The sequence below is a fragment of the Telmatherina bonti genome, assembly GCF_933228915.1.
Source record: "Telmatherina bonti genome assembly, chromosome: 20".
In the NCBI taxonomy this organism is placed as follows: Eukaryota; Metazoa; Chordata; class Actinopteri; order Atheriniformes; family Telmatherinidae; genus Telmatherina; species Telmatherina bonti.
Window position 1 is genome coordinate 26,222,159 of NC_136618.1, and position 22,981 is coordinate 26,245,139.

At 36.7% G+C, this 22,981-nt stretch overlaps 2 protein-coding genes across 3 annotated transcripts; both read left to right on the top strand.

Moving 5' to 3' along the window:
• The first annotated feature begins 3,190 nt into the window (after nt 1–3,190).
• smpx (small muscle protein X-linked) lies at nt 3,191–15,995 on the top strand. Of its 2 annotated transcripts, none has more exons than XM_079260219.1 (5): nt 3,191–3,286; nt 7,914–7,973; nt 10,941–11,027; nt 13,268–13,423; nt 15,419–15,995. In XM_079260219.1, the coding sequence occupies exons 2-4, from the start codon at nt 7,938–7,940 to the stop codon at nt 13,418–13,420; spliced, it is 276 nt and encodes a 91-aa protein (XP_079116345.1). In that variant the 5' UTR covers nt 3,191–3,286; nt 7,914–7,937; the 3' UTR covers nt 13,421–13,423; nt 15,419–15,995. The 2 variants fall into 2 exon arrangements, with proteins under 2 accessions (XP_079116345.1, XP_079116346.1); XM_079260220.1 differs by lacking the exon at nt 3,191–3,286 and adding an exon at nt 3,926–4,068.
• A 3,440-nt stretch (nt 15,996–19,435) lies between these two features.
• On the top strand, nt 19,436–21,535 carry klhl34 (kelch-like family member 34; the record flags this gene model as incomplete). The annotated part of the gene is made up of 1 exon (XM_079260076.1): nt 19,436–21,535. The coding sequence occupies one exon, from the start codon at nt 19,436–19,438 to the stop codon at nt 21,239–21,241; it is 1,806 nt and encodes a 601-aa protein (XP_079116202.1). The 3' UTR covers nt 21,242–21,535.
• Nucleotides 21,536–22,981: the final 1,446 nt, after the last annotated feature.

Consider the following 22,981-nt stretch of genomic DNA (forward strand, 5'->3'; position numbering starts at 1 on the left):
GGAGGAATGTCAATGATTTTCTTAAAAAGTTATCTTTATTTTTTTGTATTTAATTCTGCATATAACTCTGTGTTTGTTTTATATTTGTTTCATATAGTTTTAACTCTTTATAGCTGCTACCTTTGTCCCTTGTAAAAAGAGATTTCTGATCTCAATGGGACTTCCTGGTTAAATAAAGGTAAATAAATAAATAAATACTTTGGAATATAAATAGATAACAAAAATTATTATTGGGGGGAAAACATGTCATAAAAACTAAACTTTAATATAAACACATTGAGAATTAAGGAAATAATGACAATGAAAGCTGTTTTATAATCAAATTTGTAACTGATCTGTTGTTTCTATGACTTTGTTTTCTTTCTTTATTCATTCATTTTTTAACTTGTTTTACTGAACACATTTTCAAAGGAGCGCTTTATTTAGAACAAGGTGCCTCAATGTTGCACCTGACAACAGAAAACAATGAAAGAGAGGAGTGTCAGGGCAAGTTTCGTTTAGTTTAGTGTATTCATTGTTAAGATGAAATAGCCGACACAAACAAAAGAGTATCACTAACAAACTGAGAAGGAACAAAATGAAGAAAACCTGTATATAAATCCATAGTTATGAAATCCTTTCTTCAAAAAACATAAACAAAAAAAGAGTGTGAAGAGAAAAAAGGGATAAAAAAAAAAAGACCATAGTGACTACTTTACTACCTAAACAGAAGGGGAAAAAAACTTAACTACTTTTGAAGAAAAAAAAAGAAGAAAAAAAAAAAAACTAAGCAGACAATCATCAGAGGCACCTGGAAGAAGATAGTTTAAGAAAAACATATATAACAATAAAAACAAGACAAATAACAACATGATCCACAAGACTCCAAAAAACATGAGTTTAGATATTAGTATGATACTCACCCAACAACACAGGAAATGTACAGGTATGTGCATAAACGTTTTCGAGTGCGAAGAATTCAGAGAATGAGAGGTGTTCGGTGATGAACACGATCAAGCATATTTATTCCAATGATCAGAAACCAACAAAGAGGCACCACTTGTCCTCACTTTTCTCACACATATAGCCAATAGCTGCCTTTGATAGAAGGGAGTTATCTTAGTTATTCTGTCACTTTATCTGAGTTGTTGATATACACATTTCTTTCTTGTAAGAAAGAGAGCACCTGTATGCAACAATACCCCCCAAAATAGAGCAAACATGTTAACCAGTCTATCTGTGACGTCGAGAACATGAAAATATGGGTTTGAATATTGGATTTCCTCTCTTTGAGAGGCAGGAAAGATGATTTAGACACAACAAGGAAGACAGGTTATAGCTTGACTTATTAATCTGTAAATGTGACCACTGGAGCATAAAAATGAAGTAGATAAAAGCCACTAACCACATAAGTACACACAGCGACTCGACAACAGGACCATGCCAGGACAAATGCTTTATTCAGAGTAAGTGGTGTATCTTAACTCAGTGATCAACTGGACCATAAAAGCCTGGACCTTGTTCACTTCTGACTGAGTACTGAAAGGAAAATGAATTGGTCAAACATAAGGACCTCTGCCTTAAATCACGTCATAACAGGGTTAGGGTAGGTCTATTAAAGAACACAAACAAAAAGCCAGAAAATGAAGAGGCATCGTCAAAGGTCATCCAGTGGAAAGAAATATAGCAGAGGACTGCAACCACAGGGAGATGTGCAAACAAGGCACATCAAGCAGAGCCAAACCAGAGAATACATAGTCACTTCTGAGCTCTTAAACTAGCATTTTAAAGAGTCCCGCAATAAACCTTAATGAACTAGTTCTTAGAACTGTGAATGTTTAGACCCTTAAATAGCATTATTAGGCTGATCACAGTCATCTGTAAGCTGACAACTATCTTTCTGAGGACAGTTCCATGTGATGTAGCAATCATAAACTTCTCTTCAGCAAACTAGAGGTTTATATTTGCATTTGCATTACTAAAACCCTCATCAGCATCTTTAGGCTGTCAGTAATTGGCTGGTTCTTACACATAGGCTACCTTAGCATCTCCAGGATAGTCCTTATGATGCATTTTATTTGAACATAGAAATCCGAAGTCTGGAGTTTCCATCCGGTAGAAACAGTTAAATACCCTTTAAAGTGAAAAGGTGATAGTACTTTTTAAAATAAAACTATATCAACAAATAATCTAAACTGTCTGAAGTGGATCCCAAAGAAACACTACAGAGGTTTGGCAGATATCTTACACTTTGGTTCCCCTCTAACAATATCTAAATCAGCATCTGTCATTCATCCGATCTCCTCTCTCAGCTCTGTTCAAGTGAAAGCCAGTCCGATGTTCCTCTTGTCTTATGTCCTCTTGCATTTTGTTTAATCATCCATGGTGCACACCCCTGTGTTGCTATCCAGTCACTACCATGTCACACATTGCTGCAAAGCAAAACGGAGCTGATGCATGATGTCTCAGTCTGGAAAGAAAAGTTGTGGAGTACAGTTCCCAACCTCAGGAAACCACTGCAGGACAACGATGGCTCCAGGAATGTGCATCGAATGTCAGTGTGCCATTAAAACAAGCCAGGGGCTCAGAGTTTTGAGATCAGAAACATGCGCCATGTTGCGTAATTTGTAGTCTGATGCTACCTTTTATGATGGAATAATTTCACTTTTCTATGTGTCTGCTGAGAGAAATCACAATAACAAAAAAAAACAAAAACACACACACTTTGTGTATGTTGTTATTGATGAGTTGCTACATACTCAAACAATATGAGCAGAATGCTTTGGGCCCCAGGAATAATCCTGCCTTTGCCACAGAGTGTCATCATTAAGTACATTAAATGCATTTAGTGGTGAGAGTGTTTATCTGTAATATCTGGAGTCTCCTTGCCAACAGGTGAGCCGAGTGTGTAGGCCGTATTTGCATATTCTGAAGTATACAACAAGCCCTCAGTCAGAGGTCCGTCATTTTACTATCTGGGCACACGGCAGATCGTTCTCACAGGCAAGCCTGACAAGCACCACTGCGGTCAGATGAAGTGAATATGCACAGCTTCACTTCAGGCAGATTGTGGTAAATCCCAAAGACAGAGGTAGGTGGAATCCCACACCTTCAACTATAAAGAAACACACGCATTCGTGGAGAGGCTGAACACTCATTTAACTTCTCTGATGCTGGGTCGGGTTCCACTCGGGGAGGAGTTTCCTGTCTCTCCAAGCCAATCGGAGCGTGCGGAAACAGGTCAGGTAGCTGAAGGGGACCTCAGAGGGAGCGCAAGGCAGGGCAGAGCAGCCACGCATACTGGGAGGTAAGAGAGTACACACATACTTTCACTCACAAACACACACACACCTTTAACTCAGTCAGATCACCGTTCGGTTTGCAGTTTGTGTGTGTTATACAATGTTGATTGCCAGCCCGACTGCTTCTGTCTTAGTGCGTCACGGCAGAAATAGGCCATCACCATTTCAGTCTGTGAGATTACGAGGAGTATTTTAAGGAATCAAGTGTCACAGTTTGATGAAGATGCTTTTAAAACTTCTCACACACATTAAAGCTGCTTGGTATTATAACCCGGTATATCAGCAGACAATGTTGATTATGAGCTATTTCATTCCTAAAATAAGTTTCGTCTTACATTTTTCATTCAATATAATAAAACAAAAAAAGTTTTAAGAGGAATTAAATGATAGAACCATCCATATCATGATATATATGTCAGTTTTTACCATAAACGTGGTTCAAAAAAACCTTTGAAAGTTATTCAAGTGAGTTTCAAGTGCTGAGTGCAGCTGTTTAACTGTGTTTTGACCAGTTTCTATGCGTGTCCATGGAAGTGTGTGAGTGTGGATAGAAAGCAGGTCCCCTCAGTGGATCACTCATCTATTTATAGTGAGAACAAATCCCAGATATGAGAGGAATCTTTTTGCAACTTAGGAGGCAGCGACAGCGAAAGAGAGAGGGCGGAGAGAAGAAGGAAAGAGAAAAGGGAAAGAAAGAGATGGAGAGCAAAGAGGCAAAAAGTATATGAGGGACAGAATCTGGATGGAGTCGGTATAAAACCAGGAATTAGAAGAGTGTCATCCACTGGTAGGTTAGAGCTGCTTTCTGTTTTTTTTTTATTATCATCTGCTGTGTTTTGATTGAAAGGCAGGTCGTAGTGGTCATCTTCTTTCAGGAATCTACAGCCTTTCGGATCAATTTTAGTGTCATTAAGAGAAGTAGTCATAGAGATGTGAAGGTTTAGTCATCGTTTATCTTTAGCTGTAGTTTTCTTTACTTATGGTTTCACAATTATTCCAATAAAAACATCCCAAATATCTCGAGGTAGGTTGGAAAAGTTTGTTTCTTAACTGTGTTGATAAAATGATAATGTTTGTAATAATCATGCATAAAAAAAAAGTAAAAGTTACCATAGACATACCAACAGGATAGTAATGTTGGTATTTAAATCGACACTTCTTATATGCTGTAGAACCAACAGCGAGGATATGATGGTAATCATGATCTTCAAGCAAAGACTTCCTGTTCTACTCGGCTCTTACTCTTAAGGCCAAATGTTATAAGATTGATGAATAAACAAATTAAAAAATATAAAATAGTCACCTAATTCAAATCAGTGTCACAAGAGGGGGCTGGATCTTGTAGCTGCCATTCAATGGAAAAACGTGTTTGCCAGTTTATCAGAAAATGAAAGTGCATGCTTTCAGTGTTAAAGTTTAATATGAGATCATCACAGATACATATATGAGATGAATTTTAAAAAAAAAAAAAGTTGAAAGTTGAATATATTACGCTGTCATTACTTATGTTCCAAAGTCTCAGATACAGGACAACAGCTTGTAAAAATACAATTCCTCGGTAGCTTGTTGCACCTTTAGCAACAAAAGCTTTCAGTAATAGATTTTTAGATGATAATATCACCTCTGACATCCATGTGGATGAATTTAGGCCGAGCGAGGTTTGCAGAGATTCATGCAGAGCTTTCTTCAGGTCTACCCGCTGCATTTCAGTCATTCTGTTGTACGTTTGCTGCTGTGTTTGGGATCATTGTCCTGTTGCAGGACTCAGTGTCAATGTCCGTAAAGTTTTATCTGTCTGAAAGTTGGCCTCGTATTTGGATCTAAAATACTTTGAGTTCAAGTCCTGCAGTTCAGAATCCAAATTATCACCCCACCACGACTGTGCACAACACTTGGTATGAGGTGGGATTGTTTTTGCCATCCGTGGCTGCTAATTTTCCCCAGATGTGGTTATGTGCATAATCAGTATTTTGTCAAACTTCTTAACTTTGTTCTGGTCTTAACCCAGGACATTGTTCCAGAAGTCGTGTTGGTTTTTTCAGATGGCACTTTGCATATATAAGCCACGCTGTTCTTTTGCTTGTCTTTTTTTTAAAGAAAGAAAAGTCTTTTTCTTGGCAACTATTCCAAACTAGAAAAGCACTAAGGGAGCACAAACCTCCACCAAGCACAATGTTAAAAAATCCTTTAAAAAAAACTCCTGAATCCAAATGGGGATCCGGATCACCACCAAAATTAAATCAGTTCTTCCTTTTCACATTTCCAACAACTCCCCGAACATCCGTCCATAACTTTTGGAGTTATCTTGAACACAAACAAACAGATAAACGCCGGTGAAGACAAAACCTCCTTGCCGGAGGTAACAAGTATTTGTTCAGCCAGACTCTGATTTTGCCATCATGGTCTTAAACGTTTATCATGCTCACTGATGTGTGACATACAGCCACTTTTTTGTTCTCAGTAGTTTTTCTAAATTCAGTTTCATTCATTCATTTTCTGAACAGTTTAGTCCAATAACTCAGTCATTGGGTGAGAGGCAGGGTACATGTCAGGACAGATCACCAGTCCTTTGCATGAATTTGTCATTGTGGTATGTTTTATATTTAAGAATAATCTTTCTTGCAGATGATGACCATAGGGTGTACTTTTTTTTTTTTTTACTTAGTTGTATAGCTGTAACCTGAATACTGGATTTCAAATAGTTTGGTAATGGTTTCATAACATAGTGGTTCTCTATGATTCTGATGTCTTTCCTCCTTGACATTGTGTTAACTCACACCTAAATGCTACAGACCAGCAAGCTATCAAAAGGTCTGCTTATAAAGGGTTGCTAAAACCTGTTGATGCTCAATTAATCAAGTGCCATCAATCTTCAACACCTGCAATACTCTCTTTACTGATACGGAAACAGTAAAGGTGGACAGTTTTTGACACACTTTTACATTTTGGCTTGGTAAAAAAAATAAATAAATGAAAAAAAAATGTTTTTATTTTAGTTTTAGTTAAAAGTGCATAGATGACATATTCTGGAAGACAGATAAATTAAAATGTCATGGCTTGGTGGTGACCTGTCCAGGGTGTACCCTGCCTTTTGCCCAAAGACTGCTGGGATAGGCTCCAGCTTCCCTGTGACCCTTAATCGGACTAAGCGGTTAGGATAATGTCTTGGTGGTGATTTTGGAAGCAAAGTTTAAACACAAAAAGACACGCAGACACAAGTTCAGGCACAAAAATAAAATAGTTATTTCTACACTTGCAGGTGTGTGTCATATCTCTTTGTTAGTGTTGTTGAACTACAATTATAACAAGCCTTAAGGACAGATTTCTTAACTTTGACTGATACACATCAAAGATTATTTTACTTATGTATCCAGTTACAGAAAGAGAAAGTTGAAAAAACATTTCCACCTGTTTCACAAAACAATGACTTACTAAGCTGCAGCTGCTACATGTCCAAGATAAATACCAGCGTGTGTGTGACCCATATTGTAGGGGTGTCCTTTTTTGTCAAGGACGACAAAGCTTTTTTTTTTTTTTATGTTGTGGCATAAATGGAAACCAGTGGTGATGTGCTTGTTTGGCTGTGTGAGCTGCTGGCAGATTAGATAAGTAGACTATGGAAACTTCTGCCACTTAGGCTGCTGCCGATCTGTGAAGTACCACATAGTAAGAGGAAGTAGAGAGTAACTGAGGAGAAGATGAGGAGTTTCTCTTATGAAGGCACTCTTCCTCATGAAGTGTGCCACTGTGTTGCTATTACATACACGCACGCACACACACACACACACACACACACACACACACACACACATATATATATATATATATATATATATATATATATATATATATATATATATATATATAAAATAACTTATTAAGTGATGTGCTGCGATGTAACATCTGCAATATATTCTAACACTATCCACAAAACTATACCTGAGCTGGATACAAATACACAAAACTCCTGCTGCATCACCATTATGAGTGACACACATGATCATCAAATCATTGACTTGCAGGACTCAGTTACATTGTAAACATCTTGGTTAAAGTTAGAAAAACATGATGGTTTATGTTACAATATACACTTTAATGATGTATTAAACATATTACTATATAATATTTCAGGTTTTATGGCCGTATCATGCAGATGGAAGAGCCATAAAACACACAATTTATAAAAGTTGGAGAACAATTGTTCACCTGAGTGAGATTGCCAACTGTAATCCTTTTTATGGTGGGGGCAAAATAAACTGCATAGCTTAAAGGAGCAATAATGTTTGAATACTAGCATAATTTCATTGTTTCTTCAGATTTAAGTTATGACTGGCTGATAAAAGTATAACAGATAACTGCCTATCCTGCCAGACATGGCGCTTCTACAGTGATGCAAAGATCTATCTAAAGGTGAAACTGAGGTGCTTTTGCTTTGACAGCGTGTCTGTCTCCCTCTCATGAAAGATTCAGAGAACAGTTCCTCTACTTGCTTTTCTCTGTAAGAGTCGCTAAGCAACTGAAATGCTATCCCGGCCCACGAAAACCACAGTCTCTGTACCCCCCAACAGGCACACACTCTTAAACACACACCAGCACACACAGCTGAATGTTTGTGATCTATGCTTCCTGCAGGTCAGTGGACTCATCAGGGGGATTATGTCCAAGCCTTCGTCCAACGTAAAGGCCCTGCAGGTAAAAGAGATCGACCTGTGTGAAGCCAAACCTGTCTCTGAAACTTGAATGTGTGGCTTCCTGCATGATTGTAAGTGGAAGGATGAGGATTTCAAACAACTGCTTACACACTGAAGTTTTATTGGTGAAGGCAGAAACAAGATTAAGACTGTGCATATGCAGTATCAAGGCTTTATTAGTCTTTTAGCGAGGCAAACATATGCAGAGCTTTCTGTTGGGGTGATGGCTTTGTGTGAATGTCAGAGAGGCTTTCATTAATCATCTCCCTCCTCATTGTGCTCATTTTCACGTCTAACCATGGGATAGGCTTCAATACAGAGGGTTTTTATATGCCCGTACGTTACAAACATGAGGACAGTCTCCAACAAAAAGGAAAAAAGAAAAAACAATAAAGCTTCACATTATAAATATCTGTGTCATACAAATGTTCTTTAAACTCTTGTCACCAGCTGTCCACATTATATATCATCTATTTTAAATACAAAGTTGTTCTCAGCTTTAAATATTTTTAAAAGCAACACAAAACACATTATATTTACAAAATAGTAATTTTCTTTGCATCGTCACCGCACAATAAAAAGCCTTTATTATCTAAATGAATGCATTGGATTGTTAAAAAAAAACATCAAATGTAATGTTTATTTTAATTTAATTCAGGTAGAAAAATGAAAACAACAATGAAACAGCTTTAGTTTGTGACACATTTCCACTGTCCGTTTTCTAAGCAGAAATTGACCACTTTTGCACATCCAAGTAGATCAATTAGTGTTGTGGACTATGTGAACTCATTTCATGGCTGCCAAGCAAAGTCCTCTCAGAGAAGTCAGAAATTAGCAAATGACAATGATTTTGGTTTTTTAGCGTTAATCTACAGAAGCCTACAAATATTACAGATAATTTGATAAGATTAAAGTTATGCTAATGTTATTAAGTGTTATAAAAACAGAGTGAAATGATAAACTTTGGCTGGTAATGCAGACATAGGGATTTAATAAGAAGGATTCTGTAATCGAGGCAGGACCATCTACTGTTAATCTGACAGTTTTGTAAAGAAGCTTCAATAAATACTCATGTAAAAAAAAACACCAACAAAAGCAGGTTTTCAATTTGATTTTTCTTCACAGCTACCTTGAAATGAGGCAAGAACAGATCCAGAAAGATCTGTTTACTGAATGCATATGAACCAAAGACTGGGAGTTATGGAAATGAAGTCAAAGCTTTTCGTGAAAAGGACTAAACTTGCACAAATACCAATTTTAGAACAAAATCCTAACTCGTAAAAAAATGGAATTGAATTCTGTGTGAGATTACGTTTCCATACAATGACCTCAGCAGTTGCAGGTGCATGGAAAAAGTAATCACACCCCCATGATTATCACACATCCAAATCACAAATACTCTGGATGCCACTGATTAGAGTCTAATTATGAACTTCGTCTTATCAAAACCTCTGATACCTCGGCTGCTCACTCTGCTGTTTAGTCTGTTAAAATATCAGGTCAAGGTTTAATAAGCTCTCTAATTGTCAAGATACTTTTTAATTTTGTCAAGGACTTCAACAAAAGATCTGTAAATAAATAAGTTGATCCCAAATCATTTATAAGACGACAGAAAAAAGGGTAAGACTCCAACAGAACAACATTGGAGACTTTCTGGGAAATATTTTTTGCAGTTCAAAATGATATCAGCAGAAATGTATAGTTTGTGTTAACTGTTTAAATTATTTAAAATAAATTACTTCAGCATTACTTTAATAATGAGGTATATATGGAACATTATGTAACTTCTGCCCCTATTTTAAACTCACTTAAACTATAATAATTCTTCGGAAATATATAATTTTCTTTTTGTGATATGTGATTATAAGGTTATATCTAGATCAGTGAAAAAATCTAAACTCCCTTTAGCTGGTTGATAAAACCAAAATAAATGAAAAAGAAAATATATATAATAAACTGTGACATAAACTCTTTCTATTTATCAATAATGAATGTCCAAATAGATAAAGTTAGGAAATGACAGATGGGTGGCAAAATCTATATATTCTTATTTTCTATTCTCTATTTTGCTGCTTCTTTAAAAAATATGTTTAATTTACTGCAATACAAACACAGAAATGCTTATCAGTGGGTTTTACTGCCATTGCCACTTACTTTTATGTCTATTAAAAAAAAAAAAAAAAGTTTTGTACAATATAATTGATATAATTTAAGAAACAGGATATGTTTGTTTTACATAAATAAATTCGCTTCCAATTTGTGCAACATAAATCCCAATAAACTCCAATATGAAAGAGGCTGAGAAATGTTTTTAACATGATGGCGAGCTTTAATCTGGGATAAAATATTCCTTCAGTCTTTGGTAATATTGGTGAACCTTTAGGAGATGATTGCTGATAGCACTGTAAGCATAAACACAGCAAACGACTCCAGCCAAAGCAGTTTTACAGTAATACAAACCTCAGCAAACATGCTGCACATGAGGTGATTTGTCTTCTAGAATCTCTTTCCCACCTCAAAACCTTAATGTCAGTAAAATATATAATCTCATAGAATGACATCCACTGACAGCAGTAACAAACACCACACTCCCACTCTGTACAGCTGTACAACATGAGCTTATTTACAATACAGTACAAAACAAAACACATCAAAATCCAAATGACGGGACATCAGAGCAGGCATGTTGGCAAGCAAATTGTTTAGTGTGGATGTGTCTGAGTGTGTGTCCCAATTTTCATAAACACACAAAGGACTGATGATGACCAGGAAGTAGTGGTCATAATCAAAACACGGGGTTTTTAGGAAAGAATGCAGCCACACACACACACACACACACACACACACACACACGCACGCACACACGCACACACACACGCACACACACACACACATTCATACAGAAATGTTAAACTTTTTCCATTTAGGTTTTGAAAGGCTCTCATTGGCTGTTCTCACTGTCTGTCAGGCTAATTTGAACATCCCGATGGGAGCTCTGCGTCCAGGGGCAGGGCTTCCTGTCAAAAGGAGAGAGGAGACAGCAGAACCAGAAGAGGTGAGACAACACTTTTAACAAGTAGCATCAACAAGTAATGAGTATTTGGATAGTAAAATCGAATCTGGGCTTTGATGTGGACTGCCGAGTCCACAATTTGATTCCATCTCATGCAAACTAAACTGCATAAAAATCAAAGTTAGATGACCCTTCGACTTTTGCACTGGAAAGACCAAAAAGCAAGTCTGAATGTTCCCATACATGTTCTGACCAATCAGATCCCATTCTGCTCTACATAAATTTACAATTTGTATTTCCATTAAACAAATTAGTTTAGTTTACATACAAACTGTAAGTTGGTACCTTCAGTCAATGTAGTCTTTATACCCACACTAGAAACTGAAAGTATGTGTTACTTTGTAGATATTTGAGACATTTTTCCTACCTTAAAGCAACTTTCATTTGATCTGGGGAATTCTATAAAATAGCTCTTTATGATTTACATGTTTAAAAAAAATCTATATTCATATTGACCCCTTCTCTGCTGAATGTGTTTAGCTTGTTTATACACAATGCTAGAGTTCATTACAAGGCATTTTAAGATATTGTCCAGTTACATCCAGTTATAACTCAGTTCCATCCAGTTTATTCTAATACAATCATATTCTAATTAAATTCAATTCAATTGTGTTCAACAATACAATTCATTCAAGATGTCTGAATATGTTTAAAGTACAGATGTTTGATTGGGTGAGCTGTACATGGTGTACCCGATCGCCTCTGGCCCGCTAATTGTCAGGATAGGCTCCAGACCCCTGAATTTGATCAAGTGGTATAGAAAATAGGTGAATTAATTCATGATGTTTCATTGTTAGGAAATATTCAATGAAAGACTATAACTTGCAATGACAAATCAAAAATCTGTACATACTTAGTTAAGCCACATATGAGCGAACCAAAATTTAATATTAGCATGTGGCTAATACTCATAGCAGTTACCAGAAAAAAAAACTGACTTTCTGAGTTACACTAAAATCATATCTCTCTTTACAATGTTCTTTGATTTTTTTCCCCTCATATCAGGAGATTCACTGTTTTACTGTGGTTGTCTGTTAAATTATTACCCAGTTCTTGAATTTTAGCCAGGCCAATTTAGCGTATGCTACTATTTTGCTTTTCATGTTGTTTTTTTTTTTTCTTATCTAAATTAATAATAATATTTTTGTCAACTTCTTATTTGCTGTAATTACCTCTAATAAAATTATCACTACTAATGTTGAATGGTCAAAATGTTTCTCACAAAAGTTTGGGAAGAAAAAAGGTTGGCTAATTTAGCTTTAGCTCCTGCTAGCTGTTTTTCTTTTACACACAACTTTAGGAGCACATATGTTTAGTAGCATAGTAGTGTTAGCAGTTTCAAAACCATAATTTTGTAGTATATATACAAAGATGTATATCTGTCATAAACTATGGAATAATTAGCTCTTTCTTACATTTCAATTCTAGTTATTGAATTTTGTTTTCGTACAGTGGGCAATGCTAGCACTGACAGTTAGCAAGGCAGAATTGTTTTTGATTAAAAGACGGTATATTATTATATTAAGTCAGTAACAGATGAAAGTTCATGAACTTGGTGAATAAGACAAATATGATTTCCTAAAATCTAAAGCTTAACTTGATGTAAGTTTAATCAAATATTTGAAGAAAGTGCTGCAGTCATCACACTGCCTTTTTGGTTATTGAGGTCAACACAGTCTTTGTTCAAGTAGAAGTTAGTCTCTGTTTCACGTGAAATTTATTCAGTGAAGCTGCTCAATGCTTAATAGACACATAAAATGTGATCATAACACACCAGTTGTAGCCTGTTGGCGCTGGTTCCAATAAAATGGATTCAGACAGTTTTCAAGGATGTTTTTTTAGGTGTTAAAACTTCATTGTATATTTTTAAGTGTCAAAATACAATACATAATTGTATACAATTATCTTTTAGACCATTTAACTCTACCCACTCATTCCAGAGCTCTGAGATCTGCTCGTCTGATTGTCCCAAGGTCCATATTTATTTTGATATTTAAAAAAAAAAAAAAAAAAAAAGATGACAGTTTTTTCTTCCAATAGAAAGCATTTTTTATTCCATTACTTTTAATTATGATTGAGCTATTGACAATTTAAGATTTTATATTGTTTTCTTGTGTTTATTTGATGTTATTCTTGTTTTGAAGTTGTACAGCACTTTGGTAAATGTCTGTTTTTTTAATTATTATTTTAAACGGGCTTATAAATAATTTATTTTCATCAAGGCTCCTTCACCAGACCCAACTTGCCAACCTGCAGCCCAGACGCCAGAGGAGAAAAAAGCGTTGCCAGGTGCAGTGAAGCTACCGGGGCCTGCAGTTAATCTAACAGAGCTGCAAAACGTCAAGAGTGAATTACGATGGGTTACCAAGGATTAACATGTAGGTTTCCAATTATTAATATTTGTGTTTTATTCTGAAAAAATAAAATCTATTTCAAAATATATGGCCTGTATCTATTAATGATTTATGTATTAAAATGACATGAAGTGGACCATTTTTAATAGGCCTATTCAAAGTAAAGTCAATATGTTCAATTAGAAAATAAATAACCAATCGCATTAGAGTATATCATCAAAAATGTTTGATGATGATACTTTACACAAACATCTCTAAATGTTTGATGGAAATAAAAAATATTCCAGAGTGAGCTTTTAAAAGTAACAGGATTTGGCACTGGTTTAAATTCCAGTCTAGCTTTTAGTGTTGGACAAGGCAGAAAGGCTGGGTTTAAAGTGTAAAAGAAAAAAAAAAAAAAAAAAAATGCAAATAATAACCAAACTAGAGAAAGGAAACACAATGATGAAGTTATAAACTGAGCTACCACTTCACTGTGAGGGATGCAAATCCATTTGATGTGAAAGTGGAAAAAATAATCATTTCCAACTGAAACAGAGGTGTCTAAAGTTAGCTCTAAATACTGATAAATATCAGCAAGGTAAAGGCTCTGCAACAGGAACAACATGATCTAACACTATCAGTCTGTCATTATTGTGTCCAAGATAAAATCTACAAAAGAAGAAAAACTAATTTATCATCAATTAAAACTTCACAGTTTTAAACATAAAATGTGTCATGTCTTTGGCTTGTTGCAGTTATGATATAGTGTCATTTCCTTATTATTATCATTTTCATATTATTAGTTTCTTATTAGTCATTGAAAAAAGAAAGAAAAAACCTTTTACGGTGTACATTTTAACTGGACCATTTTTTTTTATTTTTTTTATGCTACTTGTTAATTCATGATTTATAATGAGATAAATAAGGGTCTTTTTTTCCCCCAAATTATTTACTTGAGAATAAGCTAATGTTTTAATTATGTCTCTGAAGCATAACAAAGGTAAAAGTACAGCTCCTTCTGGAGTCAGCGTGACTTTGACCACAATGATGGCTTGCAGTGCACACAGCTCGCCACAGAGAGGCACCGTTGCCTAATCAGGCTTTGTTGTTGGTCAGCCTGTATGTTGATGTCTGTGTGTGTGGGCTGGAAGGGTTGAGTCAGGCGCTATATTTATGCTTTATAGAAATATGTGTGTGAGTTTTGGAAGTGTGAGCAATGAGGGGCAGTCTGTGCTGTGACTTTTCAAGAGGACGCAGAAACCACAATATCCAAACACAGCAGCCGCTCCACCCTGCTCAAACTGTGTGGGTGTGCCGTGTGGGAGATAATGAGAGAGAGAAATGCAGGAGTTGGTTAAAGTTTAAGATGTGAACACTTTACACCAATCATTTATTCTAAAATGTCAGAATAAAACCCAAATAGGCCTACATCCATTTTGCTTTGCACATATATGAGTAGCAACCATCAAAGCCATTTCATGGTTTCCTCTTGTGGCTGCATTGACCAAATTGGAATTAAATTTCCGTCAGCAGACATGCATACCATGCCATTTATGTAAAAGTTTAGGCACAAACGTTACAATGTTTTTTTACATTTTTGAAATCTCCGAAGGGATTTCAGCTGACTAGCTTGATGTTCACATCCACACCAAACAGGGTTAACAGGCAGTGAAGATTTAGCTCCATGAAAGTGAAATATTTCTTCATAGACCAGGCTTTGTGCATCGAGGTTCCATGATGTCAAAATGAGCAGAGACTTTCCTCAAACACTTCCCTCAAAGTTGGAATAAAGGAATAACCCAGTAATGTTTCACTTAAATCTTCTGTCTAGCAGACCCAAACTTAATTCTGAACAGTCAAAAGCAGGCATGACTGAGTTATAGAGATTAAAAACAAATGTAGCTACACTACAGAACAGAGAAACCGAGCTTAATCCTTTTAATCTAGACTGTCACGGTTCTGCTGTCGCTCAAGCATTAGCCGACAGCTACAAAAGAAAATCCCTCACAGGGTTTTTATCTGTCTTTTGTCCTTCAGGATCTTCCTGCCAGGCTGAAAGGATGGACGATAATCTTCATAGACACAGACTTGCCCACTGCCGCTTAAGAAGAGCAAAATCTACTAACTCAACATGTTTGGAAACACTGACAGTTCCTCTGAAGCTCAGTCTCTGTAAACTCTCCAATCAGTAATACAGTTTTATAAGATTGTCTATCACTGGTAGGGTTGATGATGTTTTGTCACTAAACGCAGAACTGAATTTTATTTTGTACAGAACGTTTCTGCTGCAGATAAGCCTTCATTTTACTTGGACTTGGAAGATGGGATGTCTTTACCTGAAGACACGGTCAAGGTTATTTTTATTTAGATCGTTTAGAAGGAAATAAATAAAAAGATTTTACCCAACTTCCTAAAATAAACTTTTATAAATTCAGTGTTGAAGAACTTGTAGACACAGTGGTTTCTCTTTGAGTTTTGTTCATACAGCTTTGACTGTTTTGGGTTTAAAACTGATGTTTATTCTTTCAAGGTGGAAAACAAGTTGTTTGTTTCATGTGGTGTTGACTCCCATAAAATGAAAATATTGCAATAAATCCAATAATGTCCAAACGTATTTAGTCAATTCCTGTTACAGACAATGGTGTTTGGAACTGAATATTATTAATTTTGGTGTTTTCCTTTCAATATAGCGGCTGCCGGTGGACATTCTTTCATGTAGTTTTGGGGTAATGTGGTATTTAAAGTCTGACCATAAAGTTAAGGCACAGTTGACAGTTATGGTCCAATAAAGACTATATTTATTACCATCTAAGACCCTTAAACTTTTTAAAGCATCAATATAATATTCAAATTTTAGGATTTTGGTTAAAGGTTTTGGATAACTCGTTGATATATTGTCATGAAACAAGATGCTAAAATTCAAATTTCATGAAGAACCATGAATGTGGTCTAACAACGTTTTATATTTTTTGTCATTTAAACTCCATCACTGCTGTTTTTTCTCTCTCCTCGCTAAAATGAAACAGATTTGTGTGGCGCTAATATGAACAAGCCGTTAACCTTTTAACTAGTGGGGGGATGCCCCCAAGTCATTGCAAAGATGGTGACACAGTCTTATGCAAGGACAGGTTTTTTTTTTTTGTTTGTTTTTTTGTTGTTTGTTTGTTTATGTGTTTTAAGGTCCCAGAAGAGCGGTCTCTCACCGCCTTGGTGGATATTAAACAGATATAAAATAGTTCATATAAACTACTATTTTATTAAAAAAAAAAAAACATTGATACCTTCATTAATACTATAGCAATGCACTGATACCATATTTCAATGTTCAATGCTACTGACAGATTGGCAGGAAGTATGGAAATATAAAAATGTCTAAAAGACTGTAAAAAATTTTATGTAAAAAAAAATTCATGAAAATTCATGAGCTCGGAGCCCCAATGGTTACAGGGGTTAAGAAGATCCAGTATTTGAATCAAGTGTGTTCCTGAGCAGTGAAACATGTCAAACCTGCACAGCAGTAGCCCATGATGGCCAGAGAACCAAAAACAAAACTTGTTGTTGTCTTCCAGTGATCCCAGTAGGGAATTATCATCATGGGAAATTTTGAGAAAAATGTTGGACAATAACAAATAATTATAAAGAAAAGGGACTGTTCAGAAATATTTTCCCTTTTCTCACCTTTTTGTTTTCCAAGTTCAGTTACTGGACTTTCAACACCAGAAGGTCAAAGTTTTAACTATCTTCAAGAAAAACCTGAACATGAGTTCAGAGGCCAATGTAATTTTATCATCTCATTACATTTTGGTGGAGCTATTCATTTCTCCCCTAGTAACACTAATGCTCGTAAATTTTTTGTTTCATGCTAAATAGCAAATATTAGCATGCTGAAACATAACTGAATGCACATGGTGAGCAGTTCACCTGTTACATCTGCATGTTAGCTTTGCCAATAACTTGTTCTTTTTCTTTGCTTGCTTGGTTTATTTTTGGACAAGTGGATCGGTGAAAAAAAATGACAGCAACAATTTGAAGATAAGTTCAAAACATCTTTCAGTGTGGGTGCTTCGACATAGCAGGGAGAAAAAGTCAATCAACATTAAATTTAGATAATTAGAACAGTGAGTTATTCCAAGTCTTATGTGCCCACAGCCATTAGGTTTTATAACAGTACACTCCAAACACATGTAGCATCATGAGGGACTCCTTAGCCCACATATGTGTAGGTTTTGCTGCACATATTTGTACCTGTGACTGTTCGTGGGTTTCCACTAAAGATCACACAATACTGCTTTCTATAGTCCACTTGGTCTTTTTTTTTTATCTTATATGTTTTGATAGTTTGAGTTTGTGTTGTTTTTCCTCTTGTCTTGGAACGACAACATGAGTTTATCCTAGTGGGATAATAAAGTTTGAATTTCTGGCACAATTTTTTACCTTGATCTGAGCATCTGAAGAGATGAACAATTTGTCTTTATGACTCCAGCTGTAATTGCTCCAGTATTTTGGGTTTATGTTATGGGTCATGATTTTATCTCGTACAAAAAGATGCTATTTACTCCCGTTAATCATATCCACAATTCAAAATCCATCTGTTTCACACAGGAATGCTCCATAAACAGACATGCATGACCCCCAATTACAGCGCAAATCCATCATCACATCACATGTTCTGTTGCACTTACATAAACCCCCCTGTCCCCACCACACACCCACACACACACACACACACACACACACACACACACACACACACACACACACACACACACACACAGCAGCTGTAGCTAACTTTAGCCTCCATCAGGTCACAAAGGAGTATTCAGCCAGGAGAGAAATACTGTCGGTGTAAAGGATCAGGGGAATCTATCATTGAGTGGGAAAGATTAAAAACACTCCCAGATTCAAAGTCTGTAAGTCTGTTTTTTTTCGCTCTGCAAGTAGCCTCCGTTCTGATTTTTGAACCAGCGTAACCTCTCTGTAAAACAAAAACACCCACACAAACACACTCATCTGACTGTGAGCCAGCATCTGTTTAGAGATGGCGATCATAACTCAGAGCAAAATGTCCCCTGCAAGAACTTGTAAGTGTGCAATAAAAAGATGTTGTTTGCATACTGATATAGCTCTACATTAATTACGCCCAAGCATAAACACTCCTCTCTCTCGCACACTGTCCACTTCTCTTGCCACATAAAAATAATAGCATGACCATCTGCGTGACTCTCAAGTGCTGCAGGTCAGAATAAGGTTAAATGCCTCCCCAAAGGGCAGAGCTCACTCTAACAAGCTACGAGTTACTTTTGACACTTGTAAAATCTTTTATAACTTGGCAAAACGTCTGCGGGTTTGATATGCATCTCGCACCAAATCCACAGAGCCATGTTTCTATTATTGTCACCATGGCGATGAGGACATAGATAGGTGTCATAGCAATCGTGCCCTGGAATCCTGGTTGCAGACTGTGGCAGCTGTATTTACCGATGAGTTCATCCATGGGGATAGACACTAAAACCTTGCTTGGCTCAGAGTCGGTTCAACTTATCTGTGCATCTGCTGGCTTGTTGGTTGGGTACGTGCACTGGCTGAAACTCCCTCATGGACGAAGAGAAAATGGCAATAGACAAACATAAAGCCTGCAAAGCCTGCAAAGCTGGTATCATAGAGAGAGACAAGAGGGCTTCGGGACAGTTCGGGTTTTAGGGCATACAGGGGGCGGGACAAAGGATTGTGTTCATGTGCAGTTATTTACCTCCTTATCACGGTGTCACATACCAGCTGTTTTAGACGGAGGAGGATAAAAACACTGATGGACAGAGCTCAACTGAGGAGACACGTTGCTTTCTTTTTCTCCTCATGTTCTGCTTCCCTCTTAATTCTAATTCTTTTTTTTTCACGAATCTATCTTTATTTTTATTTTTTTTACTGCCTACTTGCTCAATCCTTAAAGTGATATTTTAACTTTTTTGTTTTCCTGTTTGGTCTCTTTGAAACTTGGCCTTTCTGTCCTTTTTTTTTTTTTTTTTTTACCATCTCTTCAGGCTTTCAATCTTTTGGATGGATAGCTACTCTCTCCTCTACAGTTCTTCCTACAGAACTGGACTTCTCTCTGGCTTCCAGCGCCTGCGCTCTCAGAAGAAGATGTGTGATATCATACTGCAGGCTGGTGGCGTCTCTTTCCTGTGTCATCGTGCCCTTTTAGCCAGCTCCAGCGACTATTTCTGGGCCCTATTTGGGGAGACTACTGTAGAGAGATTAGCTAGCACTATTAGTCTCCCAGCGCTGACACCTGAAGGATTAGAAGCCATTCTGGACTTTTTGTATTCCGGCTGGCTTAGCATATCACCATCCACCCTGCCTGCTATTCTCCAAGCAGCCAGGTACCTACAGGTGGAGACTGCTTTGTCAATATGTGAACAATTCATGACTGATCATTTAAATGCCGAGAACTGCTGCTGCTATGCCAACCTAGCTGACCGCTATTTCCTCTCGAATGCATTTGAAACTGCTAATCAAACCATTGCCAAGGAGATGAAGGGCTTGATACAGAAAAGCAAGGCTGACCTTTTAGGGTTGAATATCGAGTCGCTGATGGCAGTACTTGATGCAGATGAAATACCTGGCATCAAGGAGGTGGAGCTCGTAACACTGACTCTGGAATGGTTGGATGAGAATGGGCCCCTCTCGCTCCTCAAATCAAATCTTCTGCTGAGTCATTTGCGCTTCGGATTGGTCCCCGCTTCCGACCTCCTTACCCTTTGCAACGCCCATAGAGCCATGAGCACACCTTTGATTAGAAGTCAGCTGACTCGAGCAATGGAGTACCACAGACTGGGTTCAGCTCAGCCAATCACACAGAGCAGGCAGTCAACTCTCCGAGCGTCCCCCAACTGTGTGCTTCTTGTGGGTGGTGGAGCCAGTGCTGACTGGCCAGAGCAGGAAGTGTTGGCCTTTGATCCAAGAAGCAAGAAGTTTTCAAGTCCAAGTTGTGTTATACCTCAACAAATGAGGAATTCCTGTGTGTGCTCAGTGGGAGGTTTTCTATTTGTGATTGGGGGAGAAATAAAACAAGGAGACGAGGATGAAAAAAAGTCTGTCACTATGGCAACATCCAACCAAGTTTGGAGGTATGATCCTCGGTTTAGTTGCTGGGAACAAATGGAGTTCATGTTGGAGAGACGGGCAAAGTTCACCTGCTGTGTCGTGGAAGATGCTATTTATGCCATCGGAGGGCAACACTTACAACCCAACTCCAACACACAAATGTCTCTTGCTTCTGTTGAGTTTTATGACATGGTTACAGGGGCATGGAGGAGAGCAGCAACGATGCCTCGCCCACTTCACGGTCATGCTTCTGCCGTGCTTGACAACAACATCTATGTGTCAGGTGGTCTCCCTGGCACCCAAGGCAACATTCATGGCAGTAACCATGGTGAAAGCACCGATGAAAACAGGGTAGTAAGTAGAGACTTCATGTTCTGGGATCTCAATGGCAGAGTTTGGGAAAAGAGGGCCTCCATGTCCATCTGCAGGTTCAGTCATCGACTGGCAACTGCTCATGGCTACATCTATGCCCTACTGGGAATGTATGAACCTTTCTGTGACATTGAAAGGTATGATCCACAGTCAGACCACTGGACACGCCTCAAACCCCTTCTCACTGGTTCCTCCAACTATGGAATGGTTTCCTTGGCTTCTGGAAATCTGCTGGTATTCGGAGGGAGAAAATGGAGTGATGGACAGGAAGTGACAGTGAAGAGCGTACTGGAGTACGAGACAAAAAAAGATTGCTGGAGAGAAATTTGCAAGCTTCCTAGACCTCTTACTGGGATTGAGTGCACATTGCTGCCTCTGCCAGACTAAAAGTAAGAACCAGTGATGACAACCTACAACCTTAAAGACAGCTTCATTTCAGTGAAACTAACAAAACTCAAAATAAATAGGGCAGACTTTAAAAAAAGAAAAGAAAAATGGCACAAAATTGTTAGGCTGCTCGTCATTTTAGCAGTAAGTTATTGAAAATATAGAGAAGAAAACAATCACTTTTTAGCTTAATAATTTGCTGTATTTTATGGACATTGGGGTTTCGGGGATTAAATTTTAATCTCAACATTGAAAACCATGACTTGTCATCTCAAAATATAATTCAGTTTTCTCAACTCCTGTTTCATTGGCAACTGCACAATATTCTAAGATATTGGAGAAATATACTGTTTATTTATAAGGCCAAATGAAAAAGACTTTTACAATATAAGAGCAAACTTTATATAAAGCACAACCCTGTAAATTCTAAAGTTATTTTTAATGGAACTTTTAGGAGTGTTAAGGTTTATACTAAGCATGCCGCATTACCACATTCTTTAAAAAGCTTTAAATATAAAAGTTTTTAATGGTAAAAATGGCTTCTGTAAGTTAATAGTAAGGCTCAAACAGGTCGTAATACTAACTTTCCTATTTGTTTTAATTCCAAACAAGAAACCTTCCAAGTTAACTATAAAAAAGAATAAAAGAAACAAAGGAAAAAGAAATGTGTGTATCGTCTGCTATTAAGTTGAGGTAGAAAAAACAAAGCTTTGTCAATGCATTTCAAATTTATGAAAACACGTAATGATGGCATATCCTGGATTTGCTTGACACAAAAGGCTTTTTCTTTTATATAATTAATAGTACAAAACACCTGTTTCTGACTTAACAAAAACATTGCTGTGTTTTTATTATATATTTTGTGCAACCTGTCTCATAGATTGTACTGAACCTTGAATAATGCTACTAATGGGCTAGCTCAGATCTTTTTAAACATAATTTTTAGTTTAGAGATTGTATTCAAACAAATTTAATTTATTCTGTCTAAATTTAATCATTTTATTCTACAAATGCTGAGAAGCAGAGCTGATTGTCTTGTAAAAACACAGCAGTATTATTTCCTTTATAGTTATACTTGTTAATTAACTATATTCTTCCAAGTAAGTGCAATGTTTGCAATGACATCCTATATATTATGCCTTTTTTGTATTTACGTTTTTTTTATGCTAAACATTCATGTAAAGATAAAAACACGACAAAAATACGACATTAAGATATTTTTTTGGTTTGCTGTTTTTATGTTTTTAGAAATTATACTGTTGTTTAGTTATTTATTCATCTTTTTTTATAACCAATGGTCAGTATAAATGTCTGTCCTTTTTCTTATCTTTATTCTAAGTGGTAGCCTTTACTTCTATATTTGTATATTAAAATAGTTTGGGAAGAGCATAATTTATGCCTTTATGAGCTAGATGTGATATCTAAGCTAGAATATTAGTTTAACAAAACATTTTGTTCTGTGAACTCAAAAAAAGTTTCTATTTTTAAACACAGAGTGTTGTGATTAAATTATTCTCTGCTAAGAGCTATGCTTGCTAATCACCAGTTTTCTTTTTTTATGCTCGGCTAAGCTAATATCACCTTTACTCTTGCTAACCAAAAGTTAGGTAAAGCTTTTCTTATCTAACTCTCAGGCAGAAAGGAAACTATCTGAAGGGATTAAGCAACTAAGCTAATTTGAAAGGGTATTTTGATATTTTTATTTGCTCTGTATCCATTTCAGATAGTTGAGGAATTGAT

Coding starts and splice junctions, on each gene's coding strand:
- smpx (XM_079260219.1), top strand. CDS start 7,938: ATGTCCAAGCCTTCGTCCAACGTAAAGGCCCTGCAG. Junction 7,974..10,940: donor CCAACGTAAAGGCCCTGCAG/GTAAAAGAGATC, acceptor ACTGTCTGTCAG/GCTAATTTGAACATCCCGAT. Junction 11,028..13,267: donor AGACAGCAGAACCAGAAGAG/GTGAGACAACAC, acceptor ATTTTCATCAAG/GCTCCTTCACCAGACCCAAC.